Raw genomic sequence first — 19,055 nt, 5'->3', positions numbered from 1 at the left:
CAGCCCTGCAAGAAGACGGAGGGGGCTGGCTGCAGAAGACACCTCTGGGGCAGGGGGGACATCTGCCCACAGCTCCCAACCTTTAGAAACTGCCCCGCTGCCCCCTCCCTTTTCAGGATTCTTCAGCAAATTGCTGGCCCAGGCAATAGGCTTCTCATTAAAAACTAATAAAAATAGGGTTGCTTGATACTTGCAATAACAACAGGAAGTATTCTTAACACTTACGTATACCATACAGAACAAGCCAAGGTAGACTGCAATGTAAAAGGAAAAACAGTAAAGCTTTTGGAAGAAAAACAGGGACAGGTAAAATTTACTAAAGACACAAAGCGCTAGCCACCAAGTATGTACTGGATCGAATGGACTACACGTAAGTGAAGAAGACCCTCTTCTCATCGAGGATGCGGTGCAGAGAACGGGACCATCAAGCAGCTTCGCTTGACTTGCTTTTACAGAACCCCACCCATCAACAGCAGGGGGCTGGTCACCAAAATAAAAACAGTAAAGAGCAGAAAACAATGAAGCCAAGGCCAAAACTGAGGGGAAAAAAATCAATTCAAAAGCCAGTTCTTTGAAAAGATCAATAAAAGTGTCAGTCTTGCTAGACTGTTCATCAAAGGAGAAAAGATACGAATTACCAATGTCAGGAATGAGAGATGGTTTGTCACTACAGATTCCCTGAGAGCTTCCAAAACTAAGGGAACAGTAAGAACAACTGTATGCACATAAATTCAGTAAACAGGATGAAAGAAACCAATTCCCTGAAAACCACAAACTACTAAAACTCACTGAGGACGAAATAAATAATCTGAGTAGTCCTATAATTAGCAAAGACACCAAGGTTATCATTAAACACCCCCCCCCGCCACACCCCCGCCCCGAAAAGGAAATCTCCAAAGCCAGATGGTTTCACTGGTAAATTTTACTAACTGTTTAAAGAAATCACAATCCTACACAGTCCCTTCCAGGAAATAAAAGAAGAGGGAACACTTCTCAACTCATTTTATGAAGCCAACATTACCCTGATACCAAAACCAGACAAACACGGTGCTATAGACCAACATCCCTCACCATCACAGAGACAAGAAGCCTCCATGAAGTATTAGCAACCTGGATCCATCCATACCTAAAGTGCACAAGACACAATCACCGAGTGGGGTTAATCCAAGCATGGAAAGCTAGCTCAATATTCAAAAATCAATCCACTATATTAATAGTCAAGAGAAGGAAAACCACATGGTCATATCAACTGAAGCAGAAAAAGCATTCACAACATTTGAACCAGTGAACTAGGTATAAAAAATCTAGTTTATTATCAACTCAGTGAACTAGGAACAGAAGGAAACTTCCTGAACCTAATAGAGTATCTACCAAAACCCCCTATAGTCAACATACTTAATGATGAAAGACTGAATTCTTTCCCCATAAGACTGAGAACAGAGCAAAGATGTCCAGCCTCACCGCTCCTATTCATCATAGTACTGGAATTCCTTGTCAGTCAATATGGTAAGAAAAAATTAAAAGGCATTAGAAAAGAGATTTGAAAGGAGATAATAAAACTCCCTACTTGTAGATGACACTATGCAGAAACTCTCAAGGAATCTAAAAACGAAAACCTTTACAGAACTAATAAGTGAGTCTAGGGAGGCCACAGATACGAGGTTAACCAACAAAAATGACTTGTATTTCGATATACTAGCAATGAACAAATGGAAACTGAGATTTAAAATGTAATACCACTTACAATGAAGCAAATCAAAATACTTAAGTATAGGGACTTCCTAGGTGGTGCAGTGGTTGGGAATCTGCCTGCCAATGCAGGGGACACAGGTTTGAGCCCTGCTCTGGGAAGATTCCACATGCCATGGAGCAACTAAGCCCGTGCACCACAACTATTGAGCCTGTGCTCTAGAGTCCATGAGCCACGGCTATTGAGCCCATGTGCTGCAACTGTTGAAGCCCACGCCCCTACGGCCTGTGCTCCACAACAAGAGAAGCTACGGCAATGAGGAGCCCGCACACCGCAATGAAGAGTAGCCCCTGCTCGCAGCAACTAGAGAAAGCCCATGCACAGCAACAAAGACCCAACGCAGCCAATAGATAAGTTAAATAAATAATTAATTTTAAAAAATACTTAAGTATAAACTAACAACACACTAATGTTTAGGATCTTTTTATGTGCTGCAAACTACAAAATATCAATGAAAGAAATCAGAGAAAACCTAAAAAAATGGGGAGACATACTGTGTTCATGCCTTGGAAGGCTCAATATAGTAAAGATACCAACTGGCCTATAGATTTAACAAATTGGTCTATAGATTTAACACAATTTCTATCAAAATCTCAGCAGGATCTTTTTTTTAAGACAATCATTCTAAAATTTATATGAAAAGACGAACTAAAATAGCTAAAACAATTCTGAAAAAAAAAAAACAATTCTGAAAAGAGGCATAAAGTTGGAAGAAACGTATTTCCTGGTTTTAAGACTTACTATCTAGCTACAGTAATCAAGACAGGGCAATATTGGTAAAGTATCAATGTCACAGAAGAGAGTCCAGAAATAGTCCCACACAAGTATAACCAATTTATTTTTGATGAAAAGCCAACAGCAATTCCAGGGAGGAAAAATAGTCATTTCAACAAATGGTGCTAGAACAACAGGACATCCATAGCAAAAAAAAAAAAAAACCTTTACACCTTCTACAAAAATTAAACCAAATGGGCCACAGACCAAAACACAGAAGAAAACAAAAGAGAAAATCTTTGGAATTGAGGGTTAGGCAAAGAGTTCTTACACATGACACCAAAGGTACCATCCGTAAAAGAAAACAAAAATTGATAAATTGAATTTCACAAAATTTTTAAAATTTTACTCATGAAAGTTACAATTAAGAGCATTTTTTTAAACCTACATACTAAAAGAAAAAATTTTCAAATCACATATCTAACAAAGGACTTGGATCCAGAATACTTTTAAAAACTCAAAACTTAACAGTTAAAGAAATTTTAGAAAAAGGGTAAAAGTCTTGAACTGAATCTTCACCAAAGAGGACATACCCATGGTAAATAAGCACAAGAAAATATGTTCAACATCATTAACCAGTAGGGAAAGGCAACCTTAACCCACAATGAGATACAGTACACACCTATTAAAGTGGCTAAAATAAAATACTGACAATATTAAGTGCTGCCAAGGATGCAGAGCATCTGGAACTTGTATTTGTTGCTGATGGGGCCATAAATGCTACAGCCACTCTTGATAACAGTTTGGCAACATCCTGTAAACTTTAACATACATTTAGCATGTGATCCATCAATCCTACTCCTAGGTATTGATCCTAAAGATGACTCATGTTCACACAAAAATCTGTACATGAAAGTTCATGGCATGTTTATTTACAAGAGCCAAATCTTAGAAACAACCCAAACATCCTTAAGAGGGTGAATGGATACAGAAATAGGTACATCCATACTGTGGAGTCCTACCCAGCAATGAGAAGGAACATACACAGAACAACTTGGCTGGATCTCATGGGTATTATCCTGAGTGACAGTATCCAGTCTTAAAAAGTTATATTCTAAATAGTTCCATTTACAGAAGATTCACAAAGTGACAAAATTATAACAATGGAGAATGGATTTGAGGTTGCCAAGAGTAGGATTAAGAGGGTGTGACTGTCGAGGGAGAAGATGAAAGAGTTTGGGGGGTGATGGGACAGTTCTGTATCCCGACTGTAGTGGTGTTTTCACTAATCTACACAGGTAATAAAATTTCATATAACTTGTGGCAGGGGTCCCCAAGACCATCCTCAGGCCCAGTGATTCTCTAAGACTCACAGGGAGAGGATGCCCAGAGGCTCTACATTTCAAACTCTCCTAGATTCTTACCTTTGTCTGGTTCTAATTTATATCCTTTTCCTGTAATAAACATGACCATCAGTGTAACAGGTTTCTGTGAGATTTTTCTTTTTAGTGAATTATCCAACCTGAGAGTGGTTTGGGGAATTCCCTGAACTTGCAGTTGGTTTCAGAAGTCTTGGGTAGACTTTGCCACCTGGAGGACTGTGCCCTTAGCCTCAAGTTGGCCTCAAATCAGCTACTGTGGAAAAACTGGTGAAATTCACATAAGGTTTAAGCTATTTAGTTCACAATTTTACATTAACACCAATTTCCTTGTTTTGATCATTGCACTGTGGTTATGTAAGATGTTTTCATTGGGGGAAGCTGGGTGATGGGTACACAGGAACTCCCTGCATTATTTTTACAACTTATATGTCAATCTAAAATTATTTCAAAATGAAGTTTATAAGGGAGAAAAAGACTCAGAAAAATTGAGTGAGAACATACCAGGCAAATGGAGACAACAACCCACATTACAGGGGTGACACCGTTAATGTCAGATGAGATTACAATCCAGGCCAAAAGCATTCGGTGCGGCAAGGAATGGAATTTAACAAGGTGTAACCAGCACCAAAAATCTAATAGGCCTGGGTATGTACAAACACAACATCCAAATTCATAGAGCACGGTAGGAGAAATTTAGGAAAAACACAGAAACTTCACTAGGAGACTCTTAACTGACCACACGCGAGGACATAAACTGATCTCAGAAAGCAGATACAGGTGACCTCCCCCTTCTCTACCCTGCCAAGTGAGGCTACCACTGAAACCTCGATTGATTCCAGGAAGTAGGTGTCATATAGATGACCTCTCTGAACACTGTTCAACAAAACTAAACTCAACCACAAAAGCTGTGGGGAAATTTTCTAGCACACCAAAATTGTAAAGCTCTTGGGCCCAAGAGAAAATCAAAATGGAACTGCAGAAAATCCGGAAGCTCATCACACACACGTCAGTCAGAACCTGTAAATGCAAAGATCAGGTCACAATGTAAAGCAGAGCCCACAGAAAAAAGCAGTAGCCCCATATATTCTCATTTACTCTTTCTGTTTATTTACTCCTTTAATGATCAACTCAAAAAAAATGGAAAATGAAAAACACAAAAGCAGTGAAAATAATATAAAAATATTAACTACAAAATTGGTAGAACCTAATCCAGGAAAAAAAGTGAAAGGAAAACACAAGAGAAAAAAATCCTCAACTATGGAAAAATTTCAAATATTTTGGCCAATCTTATGTAAATTAATTTGAAGATTTAAATGAAGTGGGAAATTTACTAAGAAATATTAAAAAATCATCAAAACTGGATCCCAGCAGAGATTTCAGACAACCCAGATGATTTTTTTTTAAAAAAGTGGATAAGGTTATCAAGAGTTAACGTCTTCCCTCCACCACCAAACCAAAAAATATGACATGAATTTTACCCAAACTTTAAGGAACTCCTTTTATTTACATTTTCTAAAACCTGGAAAAAAGAAATATTCTAAATTATTTTTGTAAGAACAGCACAACTTTAAAGCGTGACAAATAAAATCTGACCAAAACAAAACAAAAAAAACACGGACCAACTCATTTATACACACCACCACAAAAGAACTAAACACGAGCGAACTGAATGAACACATTTAAAGAGTGACAGTTAAAGCACAAAGAGGGCTCAATATCTGGAACCTTAATATTTGTAAGGAATTTGATATTTCTTATTAATATTGATAACTGAAGAAAAACATGGATGCTAAAGAAAAGCTTTTTATAAAATTCAACATCTACTCTTGACACAAATACAAATGGGTACTTTCTTGGCATAAAAAGTGTACATTTATATAGATATGAAACATCTCAAAACAAAAGCCAGCATCACACTTAATGATGAAAGACTAGATGGGTTTCCATTCAAGTCAGGAATGAGAAGGATGCATCATTATCATTAAAATTCAGAAAGTATCTGCTGATACAATTAATCAAGAGAAAGAAATGAAAGGTCTAGAAATGAGAAAGGTAGGGAAATTATCCTTATTTCCAGGTATGCCATCGTAATGGCTGCAATCAACAGAGTATACACTTTAAACTACACAATCTTATGTGTCAATTATATCTCAATAAATCTGGGGGGGCGGGGAGAAAAGATATCACACAAGCCAAAGCATAACAGAAAGAAAGATGCTTTAAAGTGCTGGGGGAAATGTCAAAATATCTTTTAAAAAACAAACAAACAAAAAAAGCAAAAACAATCCTTCAGAAATAAAGGTAAAATATTTTTTTCAGATTAAGATCATAATAGCTGCAAACTCTCAGAGAATTCATAGATAATCAGAAACAATGAACAGCAGTGGTCCTCAATGTGAGGTCCCCAGAGCAGCTGCAGCACCATCACCTGGGAATTTATTAGCAGTGTAAATTCTCAGGTCCTCCCCAGAGCTACTGAATCAAATTCTAGGGGTGGAGGACCCTAATCTGTAATTTAAGAAGCCCTCTAGATGATTCTGATGTGGGCTCAAGGTCAAGAACCACTGAGTAAAAGAATTCAGCAAGGTAACTGGATACAAAACTACACAGAAAAAATCAAGAGCTTTCCAATATTCAAACAATCACCGGGGGGAAAAAGTCCACTCACAGTGCCAGCAATGACAACAAAAATTTATGTAGCAAACTTACATGTTCCTGTTCTTGGATAGGAAGAATCAGCATTAGCCAATGTCAGTTCTGCCTACGTTCATCAATATTTAATGCCATCTTGAAAATACTATCCAACTTTTTAGAAGCAGTCAAAGTGCTACCAAAGATCAGACAAAATAAGCTGGCAAGAATTTGAAGGAAAAAAAAATCTTTTTAAGTAGTAATAGAGGAATATCTCTTACATATTTTTATCATAAAATTCTAATCATTAAAACATGAGACAGAGACCTAAACTCATACAGAAATTCAGCAAGTGAGAAAGTAGCATTTTAAGTCAGTGGGAAATAGACACACCATTTACTATACAATGTTTTGGAATTTATTTGGGGGTAAGATAGAGGTATATTTTAAAACAGATTTTGAACCAAAGCAATCTTGAGAAAGGAAAACAGAGCTGGAGGAATCGGGCTCCCTGACTTCAGACTATACTGCAAAGCTACAGTAAGCAAAACAGTATGGTACTGTCACAAAAACAGAAATATAGATCAATGGAACAGGATAGAAAGCCCAGAAACAAAGCCATGCATCTACGGTGAATTAATCTATGACAAAGGAGGTAAGACTATACAATGGAGAAAAGACAGTTTCTTCAATAAGTGATGCTGGGAAAACTGGACTACATATAAAAGAATGAAATTAGAATCTCTAACAGTATACACAAAAATAGACTCAAAATGGATTAAAGACCTAAATGTAAGACCAGATACTATAAAACTCTTAGAGGAAAACATAGGCAGAACACTCTTTGACATAAATGGCAGCAATACTTTTTTCGATCTGTCTCCTAGAGTAATGGAAATAAAAACAAAAATAAACAAACGGGACCTAATTAAACTCAAAAGCTTTTGCACAGCAAAGGGAACCATAAACAAAATGAAAACACAACTCTCAGAATGGGAGAAAATATTTGCAAACAAAGTGACCGACAAGGGCTTAATCTCCACAATATATAAACAGTTCACACAGCTCAACAGCAAAAAAACCAAACAACCCAACCAAAAAAATGGGCAGAAGATCTAAATAGACATCTCTCCAAAGAAGACATACAGATGGCCAATGGGCACATGAAAGATGCTCGACATTGCTGATCATCAGAGACATGCAAATCAAAACTACAATGAGATACCACTTCACACTGGTCAGAATGGCCATTATCAGAAAATCTACAAACAATAAATGCTGCAGAGGGTGTGGAGAAAAGGGAACCCTCCTGCACTGTTGGTGGGAATGTAAACTGGTGCAGCCACTATGGAGAACAGTATGGAGGTTCTTTAGAAAACTAAAAATAGAGCTGCCATATGATCCAGCAACTCCACTCCTGGGCATATACCAGGGAAAACCATGGTTTGAAAGGATACATGCACCCCAATGTTCATTGCAGTACTGCTCACAATAGCCAAGACATGGGAGTAATTTAAATGTCCGTCAACAGAGGAGTGGATAAAGAAGATGTGGTACATATACACAATGGAATATTATTCAGCCATTAAAAAGAATGAAATAATGCCATTTGGAGCAATATGGATGGACCTGGAGATTATCGTACTAAGTGAAGTAAGTCAGACAGAGAAAGACAAACACCATATGACATCACTTATATGCAGAATCTAAAAAAAAATGATACAAATGAACTTATTTACAAAACAGAAATAGACTCACAGATTTTGAAAACAAACTTATGGTTACCAAAGGGGAAAGGTGGTTGGGGGTAGGGGAGGTTTAGGGGATAAATTAGAAGTCTGGGATTGACATGTACACAATACTATATTTAAAATACATAACTGATAAGGACTTACTATATAGCAGAGGGAACTCTGCTCAATATTCTGTAATAACCTAAATGGGAAAAGAATTTGGAAAAGAGTGTATATATATACAACTGAATCACTTGCTGTGCACCTGAAACTAACACAACATTGTAAGTCAACTATCATTCAACATAAAATAAAAATTTTTTTAAAAGAGAATAAAAAATAAAAATACATTTTGAATGGATCAAAGATTTAGAAGTACAAGTGGAGCAGTTGGGATCACAAGTCGTTTATGATAACTCCCCAGTTTCCAAGGCCCGTAGATAAGGACCACGGGAGGAGGGGGCACCACCATGGGCTATTTCTGTTACCTTGCATGAGTCACCAACTTTAGCTTTGTGATCCGGTAAATGATAGGGGCTCTCCTTGGGTACACAGGGCCTCAGGACACTTAAAGTAGAAATGAGACTGAGAAGCTATTTTCAGTATCTCAAAAACTTAAATGAGAAACAGAAACTTACCTTATGATATTGTTTGGACTAATATTTGGATGGGAGTTTGGAATTATAGGAACACTAAGTGTAAATTTGATTATTTCATTCTGAGTTCTCACGGAAATCAGGTAGGTCTATGATGAATTAATAGGGAAAACAAGTAAGTACTTAATAAATACAATACTATTGTCAAAAAAAAGAAGTTGGGCGGTTGGGGTGGAATGAAATGGGAGATTGGGATTGCCATATATACATTACTAAGAAGAAAAAAATATCAAATTGTACACTTAAAATATATGCAGTTTATTGTATGTTAATTATATCTCAATAAAAGTTCTTTTTAAAAAAAGAAGTATAATTGGAAAGCACAGAAGTAGTAGAAGAAAACATGGATTTTTTTTTTTTTTTGGTAAATCTCAGAGTGGAGAAAAACCCCTTAAGCAAAACACAGATCTCAGAAGCTGGCAAATATGATGACATCAAATGCAAAATTTATGTACAGAAAAAAAAAAAGTCACAAAAACTGGAAAAAACAGCTACCACACACAGCCAATACTATTTTGCTTAATTCAAAAGAGCACTCTTGCAAACCAATGAGAAACACACCCTAGAAAACCAGGTGAAGGATATGACGCAGATGGTTCTTGAACAAGAAGCTGTTCGCTGTCATTCATAAGAGAAATAGACAATAAAATTACAGCTTTTCAGTATCAGGTAAACAAAAACTAAATTTTAATGCAGTATTGATGAAAACACAGCAAACAGGCATCCCAGGTCTCAAAAGTATAAACTGAGCTTGCAAGAGGTTTGTTACTTTGTTAATATCTAAATAAAAAAAGCATGCACCTTTTGATCCAGTAATTCAGCTTCGAAGAGTTTATCCTCCAGACAAAACCACCCCAAGACACACATAAACAATGCTCACTCAAGTAACAGTTAGCTACAAACGGACCATGCGCTAGCTGGGGATGGTAGAACACCAGAAAGGACACGGCAACCATCTCGTGGGGCATTACAGAGTCAGCGAGAACAAATGGGTAGACACAGAGCCATTTCCACCCCCCTCAAAAAGGTGAGGGACACACCAGTGTGTACAACACATTACCTCCTGGGAAGAAAATGCTGGAGGGGGGGACAGGAGGAAGACTCAGCTTTCAGATTACATCCTTTTGTATTTTGACATTCTTTGCTGTGTACACATAAGCTAATGTTTTAATTTAAAAAAAAATATGGTGGGTCAATCACTCAACAGATGAATGGGTAAAGAAGATGAGGTATGTGTGGAATATCACGTAGCCATAAAAAAGAATGAAATTTTGCCATTCGCACCAACACAGATGGACGCGGAGGGCATTATGCTAAGTGAAATAAGTCAGACAGAGGAAGACAAATACTGTGTGATATCACTTATGTGTGAAATCTAAAAAATACAACAAACTAGTGAATAAAACAAAAAAGAAGCAGACTCACAAATATGGAGAACGAACTAGTGGTTACCAGTGGGGAGAGGCAACGGGGGTAGAGGGGGAAATTATGGGATTATATAAAACCATTGTGTGTGAAACTTCTGAAAATTGTAAAGCACTGGAGAATTTAAAGGCTCTTTCATTCAATAAAAATAAAAAATTTGTTAGAAAAAAAAATATGGTGGGAAAAAAGTAACAAGAGCCAGGCTGTACCTCAAACAGCGTTTTTTCACCCCTTCCTTCCAGCACCTTCAGGGGGCCTTATCTGCCTTCACCTCCAGGGAGACCACGAGTCCTTACAACCTGAATTCTCATTCCCATTTTATCAAAGAACAAACTCGTTAGGTGTTAAAACTAGCATCACGGGTTTCTCAGGCCTCGGGGTGGGGTGAGGGGTGGTTCCTGGGGTCCTGTAGCCCCAGGCACGGCTGACACCAAACTGGTCTGTGTGCTCAGGACCACACGTGATGGGGCATCGTGTGGCTGCCCCACACCCCCACGAGGGCCACATCCCCCGGGTTACCAAGCGCCTGGGCTGGGCACCCTGCTTCCCTCGTGCAGGTGTGCCGTCTTGGGGACCCATCAGGCCCCCAGGTACGACCTGCTCTCTTGTTAGAAGAGGCACAAGGCAGAAAACAGAGGTGGCAATAAATGGTATTCAACGGACTTAAGTGAGGTATCATTTCATTGCATTTTTATTTTAAAAAAATATATATAACAAACTGAAGACTCGGGGCCTAATTCTTTAGATTACGATAAGGATATCTGAGGATACTGATAGGATACGGATATCCTGTACCTGCTTCCCATCAGTTACGAAGTCACAAAATGTACCTGAGAAGCTATTAAAAACTGGCTTTTTATAAGGAAAATCCATCACGACCAAGTCTGCGTGTCACTGTCTGAGTGTGCACTTGTCTCCCAAAGGCCCATTTGCAAGGCCTCCTGCTCAGGGCTCAGCGTAAAGCTTGATGAGCTTCCTGGCAGAAAACGCAGAACCTGCAAAATTCAAACCGCTCATTTTACTATGGCTTAGATTTGGGGCAAACTCGATAATAAGGCGGCACTTTGGTCAGATCTGCAGAAGAGCAATGCGAAGCAAGGAGGAAGCTCCCCTGAGGGGATTCTCGGCACGTCTGGAGATCCTTCAGCCCTCCTTCGAGGGGTGCAGGGACTGGACTGGACGTGCCAGCTCTGCCCGAGGCCCACATACATCTTCCCAAGCGTTTCAGGATCACTATTTGTTTAAAAGCAAGTCCACGCTGTCAAAGTACCCACCACCCTCTTGGGGAGCAGCATGGGGGTGCTGCTGGGAGGTCAGGAGCCCAGGCCGGTCCGGTGAAGTCACTCACCACTAATCCCTGCGACAGGCGGTACATCTATTAGCAGGACTCTCAGCCTTGGGGCCCCGAACGTCCCCACGCTTAAGTTAGGAAGAGAACCGTGAGTCTGCTTCGCTGTAGACCTCCTGGTTGTCCCTTTTGCTCACAGCACAGAAGCACTTAACTCATTACTGACCAGGGGTTTTTGCAGAAACTAACGCCTGTGGCCAGTGATTTGTGATGTAAATGAATGTTGAACCGTCTCTGGTCAATAACACGTTTGGGTACCAAAAGATGTATTAATACATCTCTGGTCATATTAATTAATTAATTTTAACACATTTAATAATGTGTTAAAAACAGCAGAGAAAGGCAGATGTGGAATCTCACTGAAGACCCATGTCACTGTTACCTTCAAGATCTCCAGCTATTTCCCCGTTAGTACACTATTCATGCTTTTTTTTTTTTTTTAAAGAAATACAGAAATTCCATGTCAGAGGAAACTATTCCTCAAAGTGCTGAGATTCCCATCCAAACACCTCTCACCTTTACCAGTCGAAATGGGAAATCAAGGCTTTTAACTAAGACGCCTGAGCAGAAGCCAACTAACCCCCAGCGAGTGCAACCCCCTCCCCCACAAGAACTCAAATCCCCAGCTGATGCTAATCCCAGGAGGAGACAGGAGGTCTCCAGCACCTCAGCATCTTCTCTGGAGTTCATCTGTACAAAACGAGCGAAGTCTAAGAATCAGGTTGCTAACTGGACACTCAGGATTTCGGGAGGAGAGGCATCCACCAGGCGACATACGGCATCGGAGGACCACTCTCTGTCCCGATTAGGCACCTCCAGGACCCCCTGGACATGACCAACAGGCTCTGGTCAAAGTGAAGCCTCCACGGGATGGGGGAGGGTCTGCAGGCTGTGCTCCAGCTCCAGGAAGGTGCGTGCACGCGGCGGGCTCCTCCTCACTGGTCATCAGGGACCTCCCGGAGCCCTTCGCTGTGGCGAATCCGCCCGCTGACTTCCAGCAGGGCCCGCGCCTCGGGGTCCACGTCCAGAATGCTCTTGGTGTTCTTGGCCTTGGGAAGAAGGGAAGGTGGGTGTGTTCAGGGAGCAGAAACAGGCGGTGCCGTCCTGCTACTGTCATGTTTATCAGAGCGGAATCTCCTACTGTTGCCACAAGGGAAATCTGGTGGGGGCGCTGGCCCCCCACATCCCCCCCACTCTGGGATGCCATCGCTGGGAGGTGACGAGGTGCAGGGAGCCCAACAACGACTCATCGTAGGACCCTGGCACTAGAAGGAACCCCAGACCTTCCGCACTTTGGAAACGAGCCCCCAGCCACCAGGGATCCCTCCTCCCCAGGGTTTCTACCAGACCCCCACGGCTCCCAGACAGGACTGCCCGCTCTGCTGTGCACGCACGGGCATCCCTCTGGCCCAAATTTGGAATGAACCATCTGCAGATGGAGGAGTAAAAGGGACAAAGCCGAGAAGGGGGAGAAACGCCGCCGTGCTCACCCGCTGTGTCACCGAGGCGTCTCCCACCGCCCACACCTCCATCTTCTCGAACTGGAAGTCCTCCTGGGCCGACAGCTGAGGGCTATTGTACGTGGTGCACGTGGGCTTGGCCTTGCTGTGTCCTTTCCCGAAATCGACATCGATCCACAGGCCAAAGTAATTGTGCTGCCCCCCCATGCCCTGCGGAGGGAGGGGTGTCAGCACATCCTCGGTCTAGAGCATCAGACACCGGAAGCCCACCCAGCCTTCATGCCACAAGGACGCGTGGGAAGTGAATGCAGTTTTCCTCCTTTTTTTTTAAACTGTGAAATATATAGATGGATACAATTTAAGTATCCCATTACAAGTCCCTAGAACTCTCATCAAGGTGTCCTGACTCCCACCCAATGGCTCGTTTTCACGGGGCTGCACTGGCAGGAAACGCAAGTGATAACTGACGACCAAAGAATACAGACCATCAGGCCCAGAGATCCCAACCCGTAAATTAAGAGGAGGGGTCTTCACAGCACTTGACACCGGGAAATCTGTGTCCGGGCCCCCAGACAGGAACACCGATCCTCACGCAGCCCAAGACGCAGGACGCTGCGCCAGCTGGTGTGTCCCTCACTCAGCGCGGCCCAGCGACGGCAGGGAGGGCAAGGGGGAGGCAGCCCGGGAAGGCAGGAAGCACCGGGCACACTGCCGGCTCCGCGCCAGAGGCCCGCGGGAACAGAACTGCCGTCCGAGCTCTCCCACCCCTCTCCCGGGGTGCCCCCTCCACCGCCGGCTCTCCCCGCGCCCGGGGAGCCTGGAGCCAACACGGAGCAGGAGACCGGGGCCGCTTCTCCCCTCGCGCCCATCACTGACCACCACCGGGACCCGCCGGGCGCTGCTCCTGAGGCCCTCACCCCCGTCGTCACCAAACTGCCCCTCCTGGGAGGCGCCGGGTGGCCCCGTGGGAGCCCCGGAGTGAGCCTGGGAAGGGGCACGGGGCCCTCTCCACACCGACCAGGTGGACCAGCCTTCCCGGCCCTCGGCTCTGCAGGCGCCGGGCTGGAATTGCCCAAGACTTGCTTGTGGTTGAGAAGCGGGGAAAAGAAACAGGCTGGTCCGCCAGGAGACATCTCCCAGCCGAGCCAAGCATCTGTGCGGGTGCCGGTCCCACTCCTCACCCAGCCCTGTCCCTCATGGGCCCGGGGAGCCCCGCCCCGCCCCGCCCACCCCTGGCTCGTGCCCCAGGCAGGGCAGCGCCTCCAGCCACCTCAAGCCCAGGAAAACTGGCCGAATCCATTGTTTGCATACAAACCCTGGAAATGCCGCAACACAGGCCCTGGTTTTCCTCGAGAGGAATTCTGTCCTGGTTGTCGCTCATCGCGTCACCACCCTGACCCGGGCAGAATGAACTGAACGCACACCGCTGCCCCAGGCACATCGGGGTCAGTGCCGCCGGAATGGACCTCACCAGGGGGGTCGTGCCCTGCCCTCCCGAGTCCTCACCAGTCCGTTCGGGATGGTCTGCTGCCCTTGATTCAGGTACATGTAGTGGTCGTTGTAGCCCGTGCAGGTGTACACGGCCATGCTGGGGGAGACGCAGAACAGGAAGCACCTGTCGTCCCCTGAAAGTGACCAGAGTGAGAAGAAGCAGGGTCACCCACCGGAGCTGGGCACAGGAGGAAGCAGGAAACGAAACGGGCCCCGGCTCAGAAGGCCGAGCGGGGAGCGGGGAGCGCTTCAGGCGGGTCCTCAGTGTGCGTGCGGCTCCCGCCCGTCGGGGGCAGGGCCAGCGGACCGGCGGGTTTATCCCGGACCCCACGGCTGCCCGGGACCGTAGGATGAGCTGCAGGTGCAGGGTGAAGAGGGACCACTAAAAAGGAAGGTGACACCTGCTTGCTGGGGACGCCTGTGAGCGCTCAGCAAGGCCGATGGGAGCCTTGCCCTGTCTCCCCAGAGTCAGAGCAGCCTCGTCTTAACTTAGAAACAAGGGGCAGGTGGTCACTCCAGGTACTGGCTGGGCTTGCACGGTCTCAAGTAGGCACATCATCCAGAGGGGAGAGGACACCTGCAGACACAGCCGCCCACAGGGAGGGGAGGGGACACACAGCAAAGGTGACCCTCGACTTTCATCCGGGCACAGGCGTGGGCACGCCGCCACTCAGAGAAGGTACCAGTCAAACCCCAGAAATGGACAGCGTCCTCCGTCTCAGAGACTCCTCCCTCTCTGCACTCACTGAGGAGGGGCCTGGGCCAAACCAGGGATGTGCCCCATGGCTGTGAGATCCTGGCCAGAAGGACCGCCCCTCCATGGCCACAGTGTGAGGGCACCTGACACAGGACGGAGCTCAGGTACTTGGGGGTCGGGCCGTTCGTCAGGTGGGAAGGAAGCTCCAGGAAGCAGACCAGGAGCCTGAATGTGGAGGGCAGACACGAAGGGGGCTTTGAGCCCCAGAGGGGCCTTGGGGAGGACAGGCCTCGGCCGCACATGGCCCTCGACCGGCAGAGTCTGGACCAGCAACGCCCAGGCCCCCGACCCAGACGGACCCCAGGGGCCTCTGCAGGGACTTAGCTCCTCTAAAGTCAGATGTCCTGAGATGGAAATAGCTGGGTGAGGGCCACTCCATGGAGGAGGGACCCCGCAGGGACACGGCAGGGCACAGGGGGAACAGCAGGGCCCCTCGGCTGTAGTGCACGGTCTGTGAGCACCGGTGGGGAAGACGGGAGGTGAGCCTGCGGAGGTCACAGGACTGGGCGACACAGGGCTTCCCTCCAGGCTGAAGACTCCGGCTTGAGTCCACACGCCCCAGAAGGCTGGGTTTAGCCTGGTCCCACCTGCGGCCCTGGGCACTGGGCCTAAGCACACTTTGCCTTGCAGTCCTAAGGCCGCCGTTTGACCAACGTTTCCTGGGTCCCGGATGCTAAGTGAGGTGACAGGGCCACTAAGTGTGGGCCCCTAGCTGCAATGGACCCCACTCTAGTCCATCCTGGGGTCTGTGCCCAGAGGGAAGGGCCCCGTGGGGAAGACACCCCTCAAGGGTGCGGGGCCAGGAACAAGGAGTCGTGTGACCTGCAAGACCGTCAGTCCCGTGGAGGGGCTCCTCACCCGACTCTCACAGTGGCACCTCCACCCATCGCCCGATGGGTTACAAGCTGCCGTGCCCCGTGCTTCCGGGGAGCCGAGGCCCAGAGAGGGTAAATACCTTGCCCAGGACAGAGCCGGACTCAGCCCGGAGCTGCGGGCCGTCAGCTAACCCACGGACAGAGGCGAAAACGCAGTGACCCCGCAGCTGTCACATCACTTCAAGGCTCAAATACTCGAGGTGACTGTTTCCAGGACAAATGGCCAAGAAGGCACTGAACGTGACCGGAATCTGTGACGCTAGGCTGCCCCCTGCTGGAATCCCGTCCTCATGCTTCAGAACAGAATGAGCCCAACTCTGAAAACTTGGTCATTGCATTTTTCCACTGCTCTTCAAGATGAATCCTGCTTGTTACTAAAACATGAAGACAAAGCAGAGCTGACCTGGAGTTAACACGAAAGGAGCTCAAATAAGCGGAAATGTATACCGATTCTCAGGGTTTTCCCACATCCTCAAGCAGAGCCTCCAACCACACAGAGACCCAGCCCATCACCCCCCCGAGCCTCCTCCCCGTGACACCGCGACAGGGAGAGTGGGCATGCAGAAGCCCAGGCCAGAGACCGGGGTCCCCAGAAGGGCCGCCTTCCGAGGTCGGCCCTCGGCGGGCGTCTGGGGACTTGGATGTGGGGAGGCCCCCACTCCCGGGACCGATGAGCCGCTCCCTGTGCCCGGACCACGTGTGCGCACAGTGGGGGTGGTGCCGGGCCCCTGCCGTCCTCCTGCGGGTCTGGGGTTTGGTGGGTGTCAGGCAGAGAGAGGGTGCTCGTGCGATTGGCCCCTGATAAAGACCCCGGGCGCCGAGTCTCTGACGCGTCCCTGCTGGAAACACTGCACACGTGCTGTCACAGCTCGCGGCTGCGGGGAGTTAACGCATCCCGTGCGACCTCCCTAGAGAGGATGCTGGGGGCTGGAGCCTGGTTCCCCTGGGTTTCACCCCACCCCCCACCCCACACCCGGTCCCTGGGCTGACCTTGCTGTGTATCCTCTCACTGTAATAGATCAGCTGTGATGACAGCTCTGTGCCGAGTCCCCGAGTCCTCCTAGCGACTTACTGACACATGGGTGGTCTTGGGGACCCTGACATAGTGGGGAAGGGCTGGTAGCAGCAACTGGATTAAAGATTTGGAACAATCTGAAACCTAGAGAAAACCAAATCCTGGAAACAACAGGATCTCGGGGACAGAGGCACCCATCCCAGACAAGGGCCACCCCACCGCTGCTAAAACCTCTCCTGTAACAGCACCTCTGCACCTGGACACGGCTCCCGAACGGGCAGACGCTTCCCTGGTGCTGGGAAGATGGGAACAATTCCAGAAGCATGCAGTCCCATAAAGCAGGGGTCCTCAACCCCTGGGCCAAGGACCAGTCCCTGTTAGGAACCAGGCTGCGCAGCAGGATGTGAGGGGCGGGTGAGAGGGCGAAGCTTCACCTGCCACTCCCCATCGCTCACATTACCGCCTGAACAAACCCCCGCCCCCCTCCCAGCCCACAGAAAGACTGTCTTCCACGAAACCGGTCCCTGCTGCCAAAAAGGTTGGGGACCACTACCACCGAGGACCACATGGCACTCGTGTGGTCGGGAAGCCTTCCTGGAGGAGGCGACCCTGGACTGGGTCCCGACAAGGAGCTGACTGTGCAAACAGGTGGAAGAGGGAGAAACAGCAACGTGTGCCGAGTCCTGAGATGAGAGCGCAGGCTGTTCTGGAAACGTCGGGAATTCAGTGAGACTGAGCACAAGGCAGTCGGGGCTGTGAGTCTGGAGGTAAAGGGTGTACTGTCCTGAGCACAGTGGGGGCCTGTCCAAGGTCTCCAGGGGACAAGCACCATGTCAGGTGTGCTGGGATGTGGCAGATGGACAGGATGGTGAGACCAGGAGCCGAGGGCCAGTTAAAGGTACCTGCAGCAACGTGGGTGAGAGCGGGCTGGAGAGAAGGGGGCAGGGACGCACGCAGAGGGGACACAACGGATGGCCATCTGGTTCCGACAGGCAACCCCCGCCCCAGTGGGGCACGTGGCTTCTCCCCCGTCTTTCACGTCTCAGGACCCTGGGGCCTCCCTTCCACCGATCCAGCCAGGGAAGGTATTAGCCTGACCCCCTCACTGGGAGGGACCCTCCCCGGAACTGCTACAGCCGGCCTACCCCATTTAGCCAAGGGGAGTGAGGACAGGCCTATATCTGGCCGCTCCGAGCACTAGGAAAAGCCCTCCATCTCACAGCTGCTGGCCCCCGGGACACCCTCTGAGAACAGACTTAGGCAGCCCAGACCAGGTACCCAGGGGCACACGGTGACATCAATCCTGGGAAGACAGGTTCACCTCTGAGTATGAGAACAGCTCACCGCCAGGGGATGAGCGTTTTAAAAAAAAGAGGCCTTTAAAAGCATCTATCAGGGACTTCCCTGGCAGTCCAGCGGTTAAGACGCCACGCTTCCAATGCAGGGGGCGCAGCTTTGATCCCTGGTCAGGGAACTAAGATCCCACAAGCTGCGCAGTGCAGCCAAAAATAAATAAATAAACAATTTAAAAAAAAAGTTTATCGAAGTCCTTTCTTTGAGGAGGGGAAGGATTTCATCAGGGCCTTTCATCCACAGCATTCAAGGTCTAGCAAAGAGCTTCCAATCTTCAGCAAAATCACAAAATCAAAAAACTACAGGCAGAAGCAGCAAAGCAGACACACACAGGGGGTTCCCGGAAAGGAAGATGGTCCCCCAAGAGAAAACACCCCACCTGCAAGAGTCAGTATCTCCCAGTCCCTTATGTGGCACCCACAACCCAGCCTCTCCCATGGTCAGGACCCGGTACCATTTAATGAT

The 19,055-nt window shown here is 46.8% G+C and overlaps 1 protein-coding gene across 3 annotated transcripts in view; it reads right to left on the bottom strand.

Moving 5' to 3' along the window:
• Positions 1-868: 868 nt before the first annotated feature.
• Positions 869-19,055, bottom strand: part of MEAK7 (MTOR associated protein, eak-7 homolog) — a 39,794-nt gene continuing 21,607 nt past the window's right edge. For 2 of the 3 annotated variants that reach the window (XM_057713578.1, XM_057713579.1), the window contains exons 7-9: positions 14,606-14,724; positions 13,130-13,309; positions 870-12,688 (exon numbers count right to left, since the gene is read on the bottom strand). In XM_057713578.1, the coding sequence (XP_057569561.1) occupies positions 12,575-12,688; positions 13,130-13,309; positions 14,606-14,724 (413 nt within the window). In that variant the 3' untranslated portion in view covers positions 870-12,574. Of the gene's footprint in view, positions 12,689-13,129; positions 13,310-14,605; positions 14,725-19,055 lie in introns of all 3 variants that reach the window. The other variant, XM_057713580.1, reaches the window with a different exon arrangement.

This window comes from Hippopotamus amphibius, chromosome 16 (genome assembly GCF_030028045.1).
Source record: "Hippopotamus amphibius kiboko isolate mHipAmp2 chromosome 16, mHipAmp2.hap2, whole genome shotgun sequence".
NCBI lineage: Eukaryota > Metazoa > Chordata > Mammalia > Artiodactyla > Hippopotamidae > Hippopotamus > Hippopotamus amphibius.
This window is presented reverse-complemented; position numbering and strand designations above follow the sequence as displayed.